Source organism: Pneumocystis jirovecii (assembly GCF_001477535.1).
Source record: "Pneumocystis jirovecii RU7 chromosome Unknown supercont1.8, whole genome shotgun sequence".
NCBI lineage: Eukaryota > Fungi > Ascomycota > Pneumocystomycetes > Pneumocystales > Pneumocystaceae > Pneumocystis > Pneumocystis jirovecii.
The window spans coordinates 32,538-44,600 of record NW_017264782.1 but is presented as its reverse complement, the minus strand read 5'-3'; the positions used below and the strand labels follow the sequence as shown (position 1 = coordinate 44,600).

The window sequence follows — 12,063 nt, the reverse complement described above, 5'->3', positions numbered from 1 at the left end:
ATAGTTTACCATAATCTTTTTCCCATAAACCATATCTTGATTACAAAAATTTATTCCATCTTTTTTACTAAAATTCTTATCTAAAAACAATAAATATATTATCCAAAATATGAAAAAATACTTTGATTTTTCAATAAAAGAAAGATATAATGATTTTCATAAAGGCCTCAATACAACTTTTAATTTTACGATCTTAATAAAGTAACCTTTATAATCTAAAAGATCCTTAGAATTATGTTTTTTTTCGAAACTCAGTGGATGCAAAAACAGACGCTACATAAAGTAATATATATGACGTATTGCAACAGTTGGAATCATTAATTTCACAAGAAAAACATATATCCATAACAAAATATAATTTTAAAAATTTTTCAAAAATATTACCTATCTCATTTTTTTAGACAATTAAAAACTAAGTCATCTAGATTCTGATGTCATAAAATTAATATACTATTTTTGGTATTTAATTCCATAAAAACTTGACTGAACTAATCAAATAGAAAACGAGTATTATTAAAGGTCTCTAAACTCTTTTGATTTTGAAAAGGTCCAATTGCATCTAAATTAATATCTTTTGAAATAAAATTACACTAAGATTATAAATACAAAACGTTCGTTTGCAATAATGTTTTAGAAGAAAACTCAAAAGAATTAGCTTCTTCATAATTACATCTCAAGATCAAAAAAAAACAAATACTTAAAAAAAATAACTAAACTTGAAATTTCAGATTTCAAAATGTAGCTTAACTTGTCTTCTAAAATCATTCAAACATTAAGTAAAAAATCATATTCTTTTTAAAATCTATACAATCACCAATACTAATGAATGTTATCTTAATTCATATTTTCATTTCTTTATGATTTAAGTTATTTTAAAAACTTTGCGTGAACGCAAAAAATCCTTTTTTTAAACAATGAATCAAATTTAAAGTAAAATCAAAAAATCATTATTTTAAACAGAATAAAAAAAATATATTAAATAACCAATAATATATTCAAATAAAAAATCTTAAATTTATTGTGGACTGTTTTAAAAAATAAAATACGTATATTTTTTAAAAACTTAAAATTAAAAATGGAATCTTTAAAACTACTAAAAAAAACAATTACATCATGGAGCGTTGAAGAAGTTGTTCAGTGGCTAAAACATATAAATTTTTCTCAATATGAAAAGGAATTCCAAGGTTTATTTAGTAAATAATACATGTATTTATCTGAAATTTAACAGAAAACAATATATCAGGAGATATTCTAATACACTTAGATCATGAATCACTCAAAGAAATAGGAATTTTGAGTGCAGGTCATCGACTAAGTTTCCTTAAAGCAATATATCGTATCAAGGTTAATCAAGATATTCTTATTGAGCCGGAGCATTATATACCAATTTGTAAGTATCTATAACTTTTTGAAATATAAATACGAGAAAATTAAAGCAGTAGAAATGGACGAATTTAATGAATACGATAGATTAGGATCTAGTGAAATTTCAAGATTAACACAAGCTATCCGTTCTCATAGTATTTTTCATTTGCTAAAACAGTTATATTTTAATAATTCATAGACAAACACTTAAACAATTTTGAAGAGGAAATAAAAATTTTGAAAAAGAATTTATCTAAAGTCCAAGAAGATATAGCTTCTATTTTTAAAATTATTAAAGATTTCAAAGTAGTTTCTAAAAATATTTATATTCAGATTCTTAAAAAAAAATAGCATTTTCAAAAATCAGAAAGTTCAACACTCAATTATGACAAATTATCATTAAATAAAAAATTCCATGAGAACCCTTTAGAATTAAAAACTATACCTACTCATTCTCAGATATCCCCTATACAGATAGATTCTGAACTCGACTCACCAATATTTACAGGAAAAACACAAAGTCATGTAAGTAAATAAAATGAATAATTTATTAACTAAGCTCTTTAGCGATTTTTGACATCAACTATTCAAAATAATCAAGTTCTCGAAGCAACTCGGAAAAGCTCTGATAAAATTAAAGAAGAATATCCAGTAGATGAAGAAAACAAGTCACCAGTTACATCTCAAAAATCACATGAAAGTATGGAAATGTTTAAATCTTTCCGTGTTGGGCTGAATGATCCATGTCGAAAAGTTTTACTTGCTGCATTAAAGAAATATAAAATAAATTCAGACTGGAAAGAATATGCATTAGTTTTATATTATGATAATAAAGGTATTATTTCATTTACTTTTACATTTTTCTTAATATTTTCTAGAGAGATACATAGAACTTAATGAAAAACCTTTATTATTATTCCAAAAATTACAAAAAAATGAAAAAAAACCTAGTATAAACCAAAACTTCTCTTTATATACTAAAAAGAATAGTTTTTATGTTAAAACAAATCAAGAAACCTATTACTTTAAATCAATTCTCTAATTCTATTCAAGAAATTAAAACAGAGTCTGATACGCCCAATACATTCGATAATACATTATAAGAAAACATAACAACTTTTCCTTGCAAATAGATTTAACATTTATAATTTTATATTGATAGTAAGCAGTAAATACATTAATGTTGAATTAATTTGTCATTAATTATATTCGACATTTTTTAATTATTCTAAACCTATTTTTATTTTTATTAATTTATGAATGCAAATAGATATTATTAAGCATTAAAGCACATAATAAGGCGAATATAGTCCAAATATAATCAATAGAATTCAATATAAATTAAGTAAATACTAGTTCTAACTTTCAAAACAAATTTCAAATAAATGCAGAAGGCATAGATGCTATTTGAATTTCCATACTCCGCCAATTTTCTGCAAGTAACTCAGTATATTTTATACGCTCCTGCGCATAATCTTTATATAATTTCCCTATATAAATTTGACTAATCTGGAAGTAAATTATTTCAGTTAAAATACATTTATTAACGAGAAAACGGCGAGATTTTTGAGTAGCTATCAATTCTTTATCCTTAATTATTTAAAATACGGAAAATCTGATACAAAAATAAACTTACTTTCATAATAAATTTTTCAATTTTTTCCTTGTCTAACAAATTCATGCCTACTTTTACGTTCAAACTAGAAAGTTTATCTAAATTGTTATCTACTCGTTTTTCAAGGAAAGAAATATTATCAATATCTAATCTGTCTTTCCTATCAAACATATTCTTTAAATTATCAAAAAAAAGTTATTGATAAATTATAAGTTACTTTAATTGCTATAAGACCATCTCTTTGACACTTCAAATCTTCTAATATTTCCTCATTTAGAACTTTAGCTTCTTCTTCTAGAAGTTCTTGTGCTGTTAAAAAATGTTTAGACACAACTGAGATTCCTTGATTAATGTGTGAAATAAAATCATTAATTACTCCATTAGTAAAATAAAATTTATTTTTTTCAGAAAGAGCACTATTTTTTTTAATATAAAATTATATTTATTTAATTACTACTTCAAACATAATGAAAATAACATCATTTCTGTTGCAGATTCTATATTTATCAATATTAACGAAAACAATATTATAAAACTACCTTCTTGATATTTCAACAAACGTTCCACAATCAAACATAATTGGCTTTAAAAATTAAAAAGTGTAATTGGCAATTACTACTCACATATAATTATCAATCTGAAAATTTATTGTTTTTCTAATATTCACAATAATTTCATCAAAACTTGAAGGAAAATTCAATCCTAAATCATCATCCATAACCTTATCTTCAAATTCATCACGAATGGTTAAAACAAATTGTTTTTTCCATAAAGAAAGCTCCTACTAACATAAACTTAAAAAGATAAATATAAAAAAATTACGCTAGGAACAGTAAGAAAAGCTATTACTAATGGATCATCCCTAAATACAGGATGACGAACTACTGCATTTATAAATCTAGAAAGCCCTCTACGTCTTCTTTCTAAAAAAGCAGAATCTACCGATAAATAGTGACCATTTACTAAAAATAAAATGAACATTAAGATATAAAAGATCAAATATAGTACCAGAAAAACATTTTGGTGCTAAAGCGTAATTAGTATTTACAATACAAATAAATAAATATTACGCATTAAAGGCACTTGACGAAAAGGATATTTTTTTATTAAACATTCTTGAAGCCTAAATATATTAAAATAATAAAAAATAACAAAATATATCGATATAAACCATAAAAAATCACTATAGCGACGAATAACACGAGAATTACGAATTACACTAAAAAGAATATAATTAATGTGTTTAAATAAAAGAAAACCCTCTTTTTTAGAGACTAATTGAATATTTATGCGATCAACCGAAAAAAGAACCTGTTTGGGATTTAAAATATTAAAAATATTATATAAAAAAGAACGTTCTCTGTTATCTTTAAAAACGTTATCAATAATAAAATTAAAATTCCAGAAATTAGATGTAACCAATGGATAAGCATTCGGTCCACTAACATTATTAATGTATACTGACATATGTTCTTGAATATTATTTGTTCCTTCTAAACTAGGGCTAGAACTAAGAATTTGCTTAGAATTTAAAATAAATTCAGATAAAAAATTATTAATTTCTAGTATTTTATCATATGATAATACAAGCTGACTATTATTTATATTTTGAAACTTCGGAATAGGAAGATCTAAAACATATCTTTTAAATATACAAAAAAAAAAATACTTACTATTTTTATATTTTTCCAATGTTTCAATACTTGGATATTCACCATTTTGAGAAATCCCAACTAAAGCAAAAACTAAATAAAAATGATGTCTAGAAATCAATGTGTCCTCATTGATCCTAAGAAACATTATATTTATAATACGTTCTATTACATGATGAGGAAGTCCAGAAGACTCAACTGTTTTGCGTAAAGTGTTATAAGTCATTCCATTACTTTTATTAAGAAGATCAAACATTTCATGATAGACAAAAGGAACATCTCTATCATCTGTTAAAGTTGTTAAAATCATAATAATTTAATTTTGATATATGCCTAGTAAATGTTTCTTAGATTGTTGATCAATTTTTTTTTTTTGAACATATGATAGCAACATTCCATCGTTTTTAGTTACTTCATCTTCAAGAGAAGCCTTTCTAAACAAATAAGGCCTTTTATTAAAATTCTTAATTGTCTTCACAAAACAGTCATTTTCTGATAAAAGTGACATTTTAAACAATAAACATTTCTTATATGATTAAAATACAAATAAAAATATTTTCATTACTTTTTATAAATTTTTTTCTTTTAATCTATATTTCTGCAAAACTTAACACTTTAAGTGCCGAGAGGGTTCAACCTTAAACTTTAAATCTATATAAGAAATAACAAAAAAGATTAAAAAATTGCTATCATACCAATAAGTTAATAATATTGCTTTATTTCATCTAAGAACTACGAATACCATGAACATATATCTTTATGCACTTACAACTTTAAATTTATAAAACATTCATTTATAATTTACTTATAAAATAAACTCATATTATTATAAAGACAAATGTTTAAAATATATGAACGTTCTTTAAAAAATTATTAAATACTAATTATATTATTTTATTTTAATTATCTTACACTAATAATACACTAATAGATACAACAATGCATTTATAAAAACATTACATAAACAATATTAATAGTTTAAAAAATTATATAAATTTATATGATTCATTTGAAAAACGGCTTTTCTATCAAAAAAATATCTGATATATTAAACAACATTAAAAATAAAATTCACCTTTTTAAAAGATCATTTTCGAAAAATACGTCCCCGGACAGGCTCGAACTGTCAGCCTCTCGGTTATAGAATCTTAACAGCCGAACGCGCTAACCGGTTGCGCCACGGAGACTTGTTAAGATCGCTACAAATGTACTATATAAAATCATGTAAATTTAAGTATTAAAATACAACCCACTGAAATAATTACAATAAAAATACATATAAAAATTAGAGTATCATGTTATATAAACGGAAATAATAATAAAATGATAACAAAATAACAGGAAAACATATGAAAACATACCAAAAAAGTAAAAAAAAATTACTCATCTTTTTTTTTTGAAAACTCATCATCATCACTAAACATATTAAACAAGTAAAATAAAAGGTAGAACTTACTCATCACTTCTATCATCCTTAGCTTTACCATGTATAACAAAAAAATATGCAATGCGCAAAATCAGAACTAGCCAACAGATATTCACAACTTGTAATGCAAGTAATAACACAAATATAATGATCTGACTAATCCAACACTTATAATGCCCTTTTTCCCATGAAAGTTCATATGGACCAATTGTTTTAAAACTAGTAAGAATAGAATAAAGAAAAACAGTATTCAAATAATGGCGTCCATAAATCCATAGAAAAATAAAGAATCCAAAAACAGGACCTTGCCCTTTGCATTGTGTGTAATTCATTAGCTTTACTAACTAAAACATTAAATACAATAAAACAAACATACAGATCTTACTGCCAAAAATACGTCAGAAGTATCCATGGTAATAAACACTGCTAGTCCAAGATATGTAAAATGAAACCGATAGCTCAAACCAATAAGCATAAGAGTTATAAAATGATGGACTAGAAATCTTTTATAATCTTTTCTTGGTTTTTCAAGTTTCAAAATCAAAATGACTGTTTGCTGGACCCAATAAGAAAACTGCAAAAGATAATATGCCTTAAAATATACAGTATGTGTTTTATGTGGATAGTCATCATAGAAGGCGTCAACATTAAAATACCAAATTCGAGTTTTAAACATAATATACTATTTAAATTAGCAACAAAACAATCCCAGGAACGCTAGACTTCACAATTCCGAAGATCGAAGACATAAAAAAATAGAATAGACTATACCCCTGCTCCATAAAACGTTTTAGTTTATTTTTTTTAACATTTATTCTCTCAGCAATAGGTTTAATCAACATATTCATCAGAAAATCTCTTAAAAATGTAAACGTAATAATATGAAAGAGGACAAAAAACATATCTTTATATCCCTTTTCATATTGTAATGGAAATGTATTTGAAATAGGATATGATAAAAATAAAAAAGGATATAGAAAATCATCAGAACCTTTTCCTCGTAGAAAATAAGACACATATGATAATGCCAAAGGAAACAAAAGCCCAATAAATGTATATTTTTTTGTAAATCTTAAATATGTCTTTATATATCCCTTGAACAGTTTCATATATGATTTTTGAAACTGTAAATCCTCCATTGCCGGAAATTCTAAAAAAAATACCCCAATAGTCTATAAATAGCCTATATTCTATACAATCTATTAGACCATTTATTTTAATTAACATAAAATCTTTTTACATGAATATTTCGTTATTATCGTAAATTTTTTGTTAGAAAACATTAAATATTCAAAAAAATCTTAATTTAAACTTATAATCATGCACAAACGAAAAGGATCAGGATCATTTAAAGAAAACGAATTCTCAAAAACTTTCTCTAAAGATACAACTAAAGAAAGCGACAATAGTATAGGCGAATTTGAAGACCCATGGGAAGATGAAATAGAAAGCGAACAAGAGTATATAGAAGATAACGAAGGTATTTTTTCTAATAAAATATATCTGATAGCAAATATAGACTTATTTCATGATAAAACAAATGTATACCTTCCCTCATCTCGATCATTGAAAGAAGACGAAATTCTTGAACCAGATCAATCTGCATATGAAATGCTTCATTCTATCAGTGTTCAATGGCCATGTTTAAGCTTTGATATTTTAGAAGATAATTTAGGTATAGAAAGAACTAGAGTAAGTTTTAAATATCTAGTGATATATAAAAGTATTTATAGTTTAAAGTATCCTGTAACTATGTATCTTGTATCAGGTAGTCAAGCAGATACTAAAAAAAACAATGTAATTAATGTTATAAAATTATCGCATCTATGCAAGACTCAATATAATGGTAAGTTTACAAAAATACATAGAAAATTATAGTTAATATTTTAATAGAAAATTCATCAATTGATTCAAATGATTCTATTATAGACGAAGACCCTATACTTGAATATAGATCTTTACCTACTTTTGGGACCACAAATTGTATTAGAGCATTTTCTAGAAACGAAAATTATTTTACAGCATCATTTAGTGAAACAGGAAAAGTACATATATGGAACATTACACCTCACATATCATCAATTAATAATCCAGGAACTTGTATTGCAAAAGAAAATAATTTTCCTATTTATACTATTTCAAATCATAAAACAGAAGGCTATGCAATTAATTGGAATACATTATCATCATATAACTTTCTCATTTCCGGTGATAATAATGGATACATTTATTTAACATCTCTTTCAGAAACTTCATGGTTTACAGAAAAAACTCCATTTTTAGGACATACATCATCAGTTGAAGATCTTGCCTGGTCTCCTTCAGAAAAAAATGTATTTGCTAGTGCAAGTAGCGATGGAACTATAAAAATATGGGATATACGAAATAAAGAACATAAGCCAGCCTTAAGTGTTAATATTTACACTAATGTAGATATAAATGTTATTAGTTGGAATAAAAATGTTTCATATTTAATGGCAAGTGGTGCTGATGACGGAAAGTTTAATATATGGGATTTACGTACATTTCAAAGGTACTTTTTCCTTTTAAATATTAAATTGACTAATATAGCTCATCTACACCATCTTCTATTGCTTCGTTTTCGTGGCACTCTGCTCCTATAACATCTATAGAATGGCATCCATTAGAAAAATCAGTTATTTCAGTATCAGACAATAGTCATGTCTCATTATGGGATTTATCAGTAGAAATAGATGATGAAGATCAATTTACAAAAGAGGCTGAAGGTCTTGATCATATACCTAGTCAACTAATGTTTATACATATGGGCGGTAAAGATATCAAAGAAACTCACTGGCACCCTCAAATTCCAGGATGTCTTATAAGTACAAGTTCTATAGGAATACAAATTTTTAAGACTATTAGCATATAAACATATCATTTATATTGTTGATTTAATCATTGTTATTCATATTATTTTACTGTTAAATATATAAAATAACGTTGGCTTTTGAATATCTATAACATATATATATATAGTATATTTGATATTATAGAATTTTAACATTTCTAAAATATATTTTTAAATCATATTAAATATAAAAATCAATTCTAAGAAAATAAAAACCTATAAAATTTATATTACTCCTAATAATAATATAAAATATTTAATAAAAATTATAAACTAATTATAAACTAATTATAAACTAAAAAACAAAATATAAAAATTCTAATTTTTGAAATTAAAATAACACAAACTGTTAATTTTTTTCATTACATCAATATTATATATTATTTTACATCATTTTTACATATCAATTTTAGCTATTAAAAACACTATTTAAAAATTTTTCAATAATATATTTTTATATACTAATGTAATACAAAAGTATAGAAACAAATACACTTTTCCAAATAAAAAAAAAACTATTTCTAATTTTTTTAAATAATTTATAACAAAAAAACTTCTGAAAACAATCTTAATCGAAAGTTTTTTTGATTGAAAAACAAGTTTATCTAAATTAAATAAATCCTTAAATATATTACTATGTTGTAGTATATGGGATCTATTTCTGAGCCTTATTTTCTCGCAAAACTTCCACATCCTATAAATTCAAACTTTACAAAACAATATTATATTGCAAAAGTTTTTCCTGAAACTTACCAAGAAATAATAGTAGCTATTAATGAAATAGGAATCAACATATACAGTGTCAGTCTCTTACTTTTTGCAAAAAATGACTTTAACTTTTGACATAGGCAAGTTCTGGTCAAATAATTGCAAATTATCCAGTAGATAGAAACACGCAATTTTCCTGCGCGCCTATTTCTACTCACACTGGAATTAATAAAGAACGAATAACAATAGTAGGATCAATAGAGGCATTCACAAGGATTCCTAAATTACTTTTATGGAATGAAAAACCTAGTTTAGACGGACTACAATTTAAATTTACAAATACTAAATCCAAAATTATAAACATCCAATTACTGAAAAACTGTATTATTGCGTTTTTAGAATCAGGAGAACTTATTCAATACAGCTTTACTTTGAATGTTATTTATGAAACAGTAACTAGTATTCCTAATATGATTGGATGCGGACAAATTAAAAATTTATCTAATGGAAATTTTTCAACAAAAAGTGACCAAAAAAATATTATATATAAAATTTCAATAGAAAACTTACGAATTCTCATTATTGATATTTTTCAAATAAGAGAAACAACATGCAAAAAACTTAATACCATAGGTGGAATATTGACCAAGGTAATTTATTAATTTATTACTTAAAATATTTTTATGACCGTCTAGGACTTTGATACAACTCACAAAATTACTTTAACTGAAAAAAATATTATTTATCATCTTACACCAACTCATCTTTTTACGTACATATTAACATCTTCAAGCATTAAATTTAGATCAAAAACAGAATTTACAGAAGATTTATCAGCACCAATTTTTCTAGAAATAATTCATAATTATCATATTATAATATGTTCAACAAATAAAATATTACTTTTCGATACTACACATCAAATATTTTTTTTTTCAAGAGAAATAACACCTATAAATACTGCTCCAGTAATTATACATACATCTGAATCACCCAGAATCCAAAATGCTTTATTAGTTTTATCGGATACAAAATTTCTCATTTTATCTTCTATTTCATCATCAAAAAAAAGTCTTTTAATTGATATGTTTGCAAAAACAAATAGTAAGGGAAGAACAAATTACATAACTATAAACTCTATTACAGATTTCGAAAAAAAGGAAAACAATAAATTAATCCTTGAATCTCCCCTAAGAATAAAAAAACACCTTAATAAACAAAAAAAACTAGTCAAAACATTTTTAATAAAATTAAGGAAGTATTCTTTACTTAAAGATGGAAATAAGTTTGACAATATCTTTTTTAAATATTTTGATACAAAAAATTTAACTAACAAATTATATAATAATGATTTTAACAAAGAAAACAAGTATGACAAGTTATACATTCAAAATAAAAAAATTCGTCTATCACCTCAAATTTTAGATAAAATTATTCAAATAATATTTATTCCACTAAAAAAAAATATATATAATTCAAATAAAATATCAAAATTAGAAACATTGTTTTATCCAAAAAAAACTCTTAATTATCTTACCAAAACAGTACCTCTGTTACTAACAAAAGAAGAATACTCGGATTTAATAAATGCAATCATAAGAATAGATTCATCTTTGTTATTAAACTTATTTTTAAATTCAGATTTATTACCACCAAGAGAACTAACATCTATATTAAAATATGTATTAAATAATAATCCCATTAATTTAAAAATTTTCAGAAAAATCTTGAAAACAATGGACAATTATATTGGAGAACAAATAGTATTAGCATTAAAAAAAGGACTTACAAAAAATGAAATAGAAAAATTAATTAATTTATTAGGAAAACAGATATCATTAAAAAAAAGACATAAAAAATTTAAAAGAACATCCTATATTTCAAACAAATTAGTTATTTACAGAATGTTGGAAAATTCTCTTGATACTATAGGAATATCTGGAATAACCATTCAGAATACAAGTCTTTCATTCTTTAATACTATTTATAATACTGTAAAGGAAACAATAACTGAGATAATTGATTTAAACAATACAGTTAATATATTAGATGAGCTTATTCGTAGAGCAGGAGGCCACAAAAATATTAATCAAAAATATCAAGAATTTAAATCTAGTAAATTAAATAAAAATAATACTATCGATAATCTCAAAAAAAGATCAAGTCCCCAATTACGTAATACATTACTATCGAATCAACTATCTATATCCACTTTACAAGAAATTCATTTGAAAACAAAAAGAGCAAAAGGTTATCAAAAAAATTTTTCTGTTGAAAAATACTCTATTGAAAAATTAGAACTATAATCAAAAACTACATAAAATTTGGTATTACATCAATTTTAGGTCTTATATAGTTATATATTTTATATAGTTAAATTAAATTTTACATATTTACATTACTATCAAATTTATAATAATATACT

At 24.1% G+C, this 12,063-nt stretch overlaps 5 protein-coding genes and 1 non-coding gene across 6 annotated transcripts; 3 read left to right on the top strand and 3 right to left on the bottom strand.

Annotated features, from left to right (window-relative positions):
- Nucleotides 1–1,075: 1,075 nt before the first annotated feature.
- On the top strand, nt 1,076–2,468 carry T551_01873 (uncharacterized protein; the record flags this gene model as incomplete). The annotated part of the gene is made up of 8 exons (XM_018374136.1): nt 1,076–1,184; nt 1,229–1,390; nt 1,437–1,520; nt 1,565–1,671; nt 1,717–1,890; nt 1,933–2,200; nt 2,244–2,315; nt 2,356–2,468. 8 exons carry the CDS (start codon nt 1,076–1,078, stop codon nt 2,466–2,468), a joined length of 1,089 nt encoding a protein of 362 aa, XP_018229490.1.
- Nucleotides 2,469–2,671: 203 nt separating this feature from the next.
- On the bottom strand, nt 2,672–5,197 carry T551_01872 (uncharacterized protein). Its single transcript, XM_018374135.1, has 11 exons — nt 4,966–5,197; nt 4,654–4,920; nt 4,152–4,611; nt 4,051–4,103; nt 3,989–4,006; nt 3,803–3,942; nt 3,604–3,761; nt 3,445–3,563; nt 3,198–3,355; nt 3,002–3,154; nt 2,672–2,955 (listed from the first exon to the last, which is right to left on the bottom strand). The coding sequence occupies exons 1-11, from the start codon at nt 5,138–5,140 to the stop codon at nt 2,743–2,745; spliced, it is 1,914 nt and encodes a 637-aa protein (XP_018229489.1). The 5' UTR covers nt 5,141–5,197; the 3' UTR covers nt 2,672–2,742.
- Nucleotides 5,198–5,735: 538 nt separating this feature from the next.
- On the bottom strand, nt 5,736–5,819 carry T551_05020. Its single transcript has one exon. It is a non-coding gene; the product is annotated as a tRNA-Asn (tRNA).
- Nucleotides 5,820–6,011: 192 nt separating this feature from the next.
- On the bottom strand, nt 6,012–7,197 carry T551_01871 (uncharacterized protein; the record flags this gene model as incomplete). The annotated part of the gene is made up of 5 exons (XM_018374134.1): nt 6,012–6,048; nt 6,089–6,402; nt 6,444–6,740; nt 6,782–6,823; nt 6,868–7,197. The coding sequence occupies 5 exons, from the start codon at nt 7,195–7,197 to the stop codon at nt 6,012–6,014; spliced, it is 1,020 nt and encodes a 339-aa protein (XP_018229488.1).
- Nucleotides 7,198–7,378: 181 nt separating this feature from the next.
- On the top strand, nt 7,379–8,951 carry T551_01870 (uncharacterized protein; the record flags this gene model as incomplete). The annotated part of the gene is made up of 5 exons (XM_018374133.1): nt 7,379–7,538; nt 7,569–7,750; nt 7,799–7,904; nt 7,952–8,591; nt 8,630–8,951. The coding sequence occupies 5 exons, from the start codon at nt 7,379–7,381 to the stop codon at nt 8,949–8,951; spliced, it is 1,410 nt and encodes a 469-aa protein (XP_018229487.1).
- Nucleotides 8,952–9,578: 627 nt separating this feature from the next.
- On the top strand, nt 9,579–11,944 carry T551_01869 (uncharacterized protein; the record flags this gene model as incomplete). The annotated part of the gene is made up of 3 exons (XM_018374132.1): nt 9,579–9,731; nt 9,779–10,288; nt 10,334–11,944. 3 exons carry the CDS (start codon nt 9,579–9,581, stop codon nt 11,942–11,944), a joined length of 2,274 nt encoding a protein of 757 aa, XP_018229486.1.
- Between the last annotated feature and the right edge of the window lie 119 nt (nt 11,945–12,063).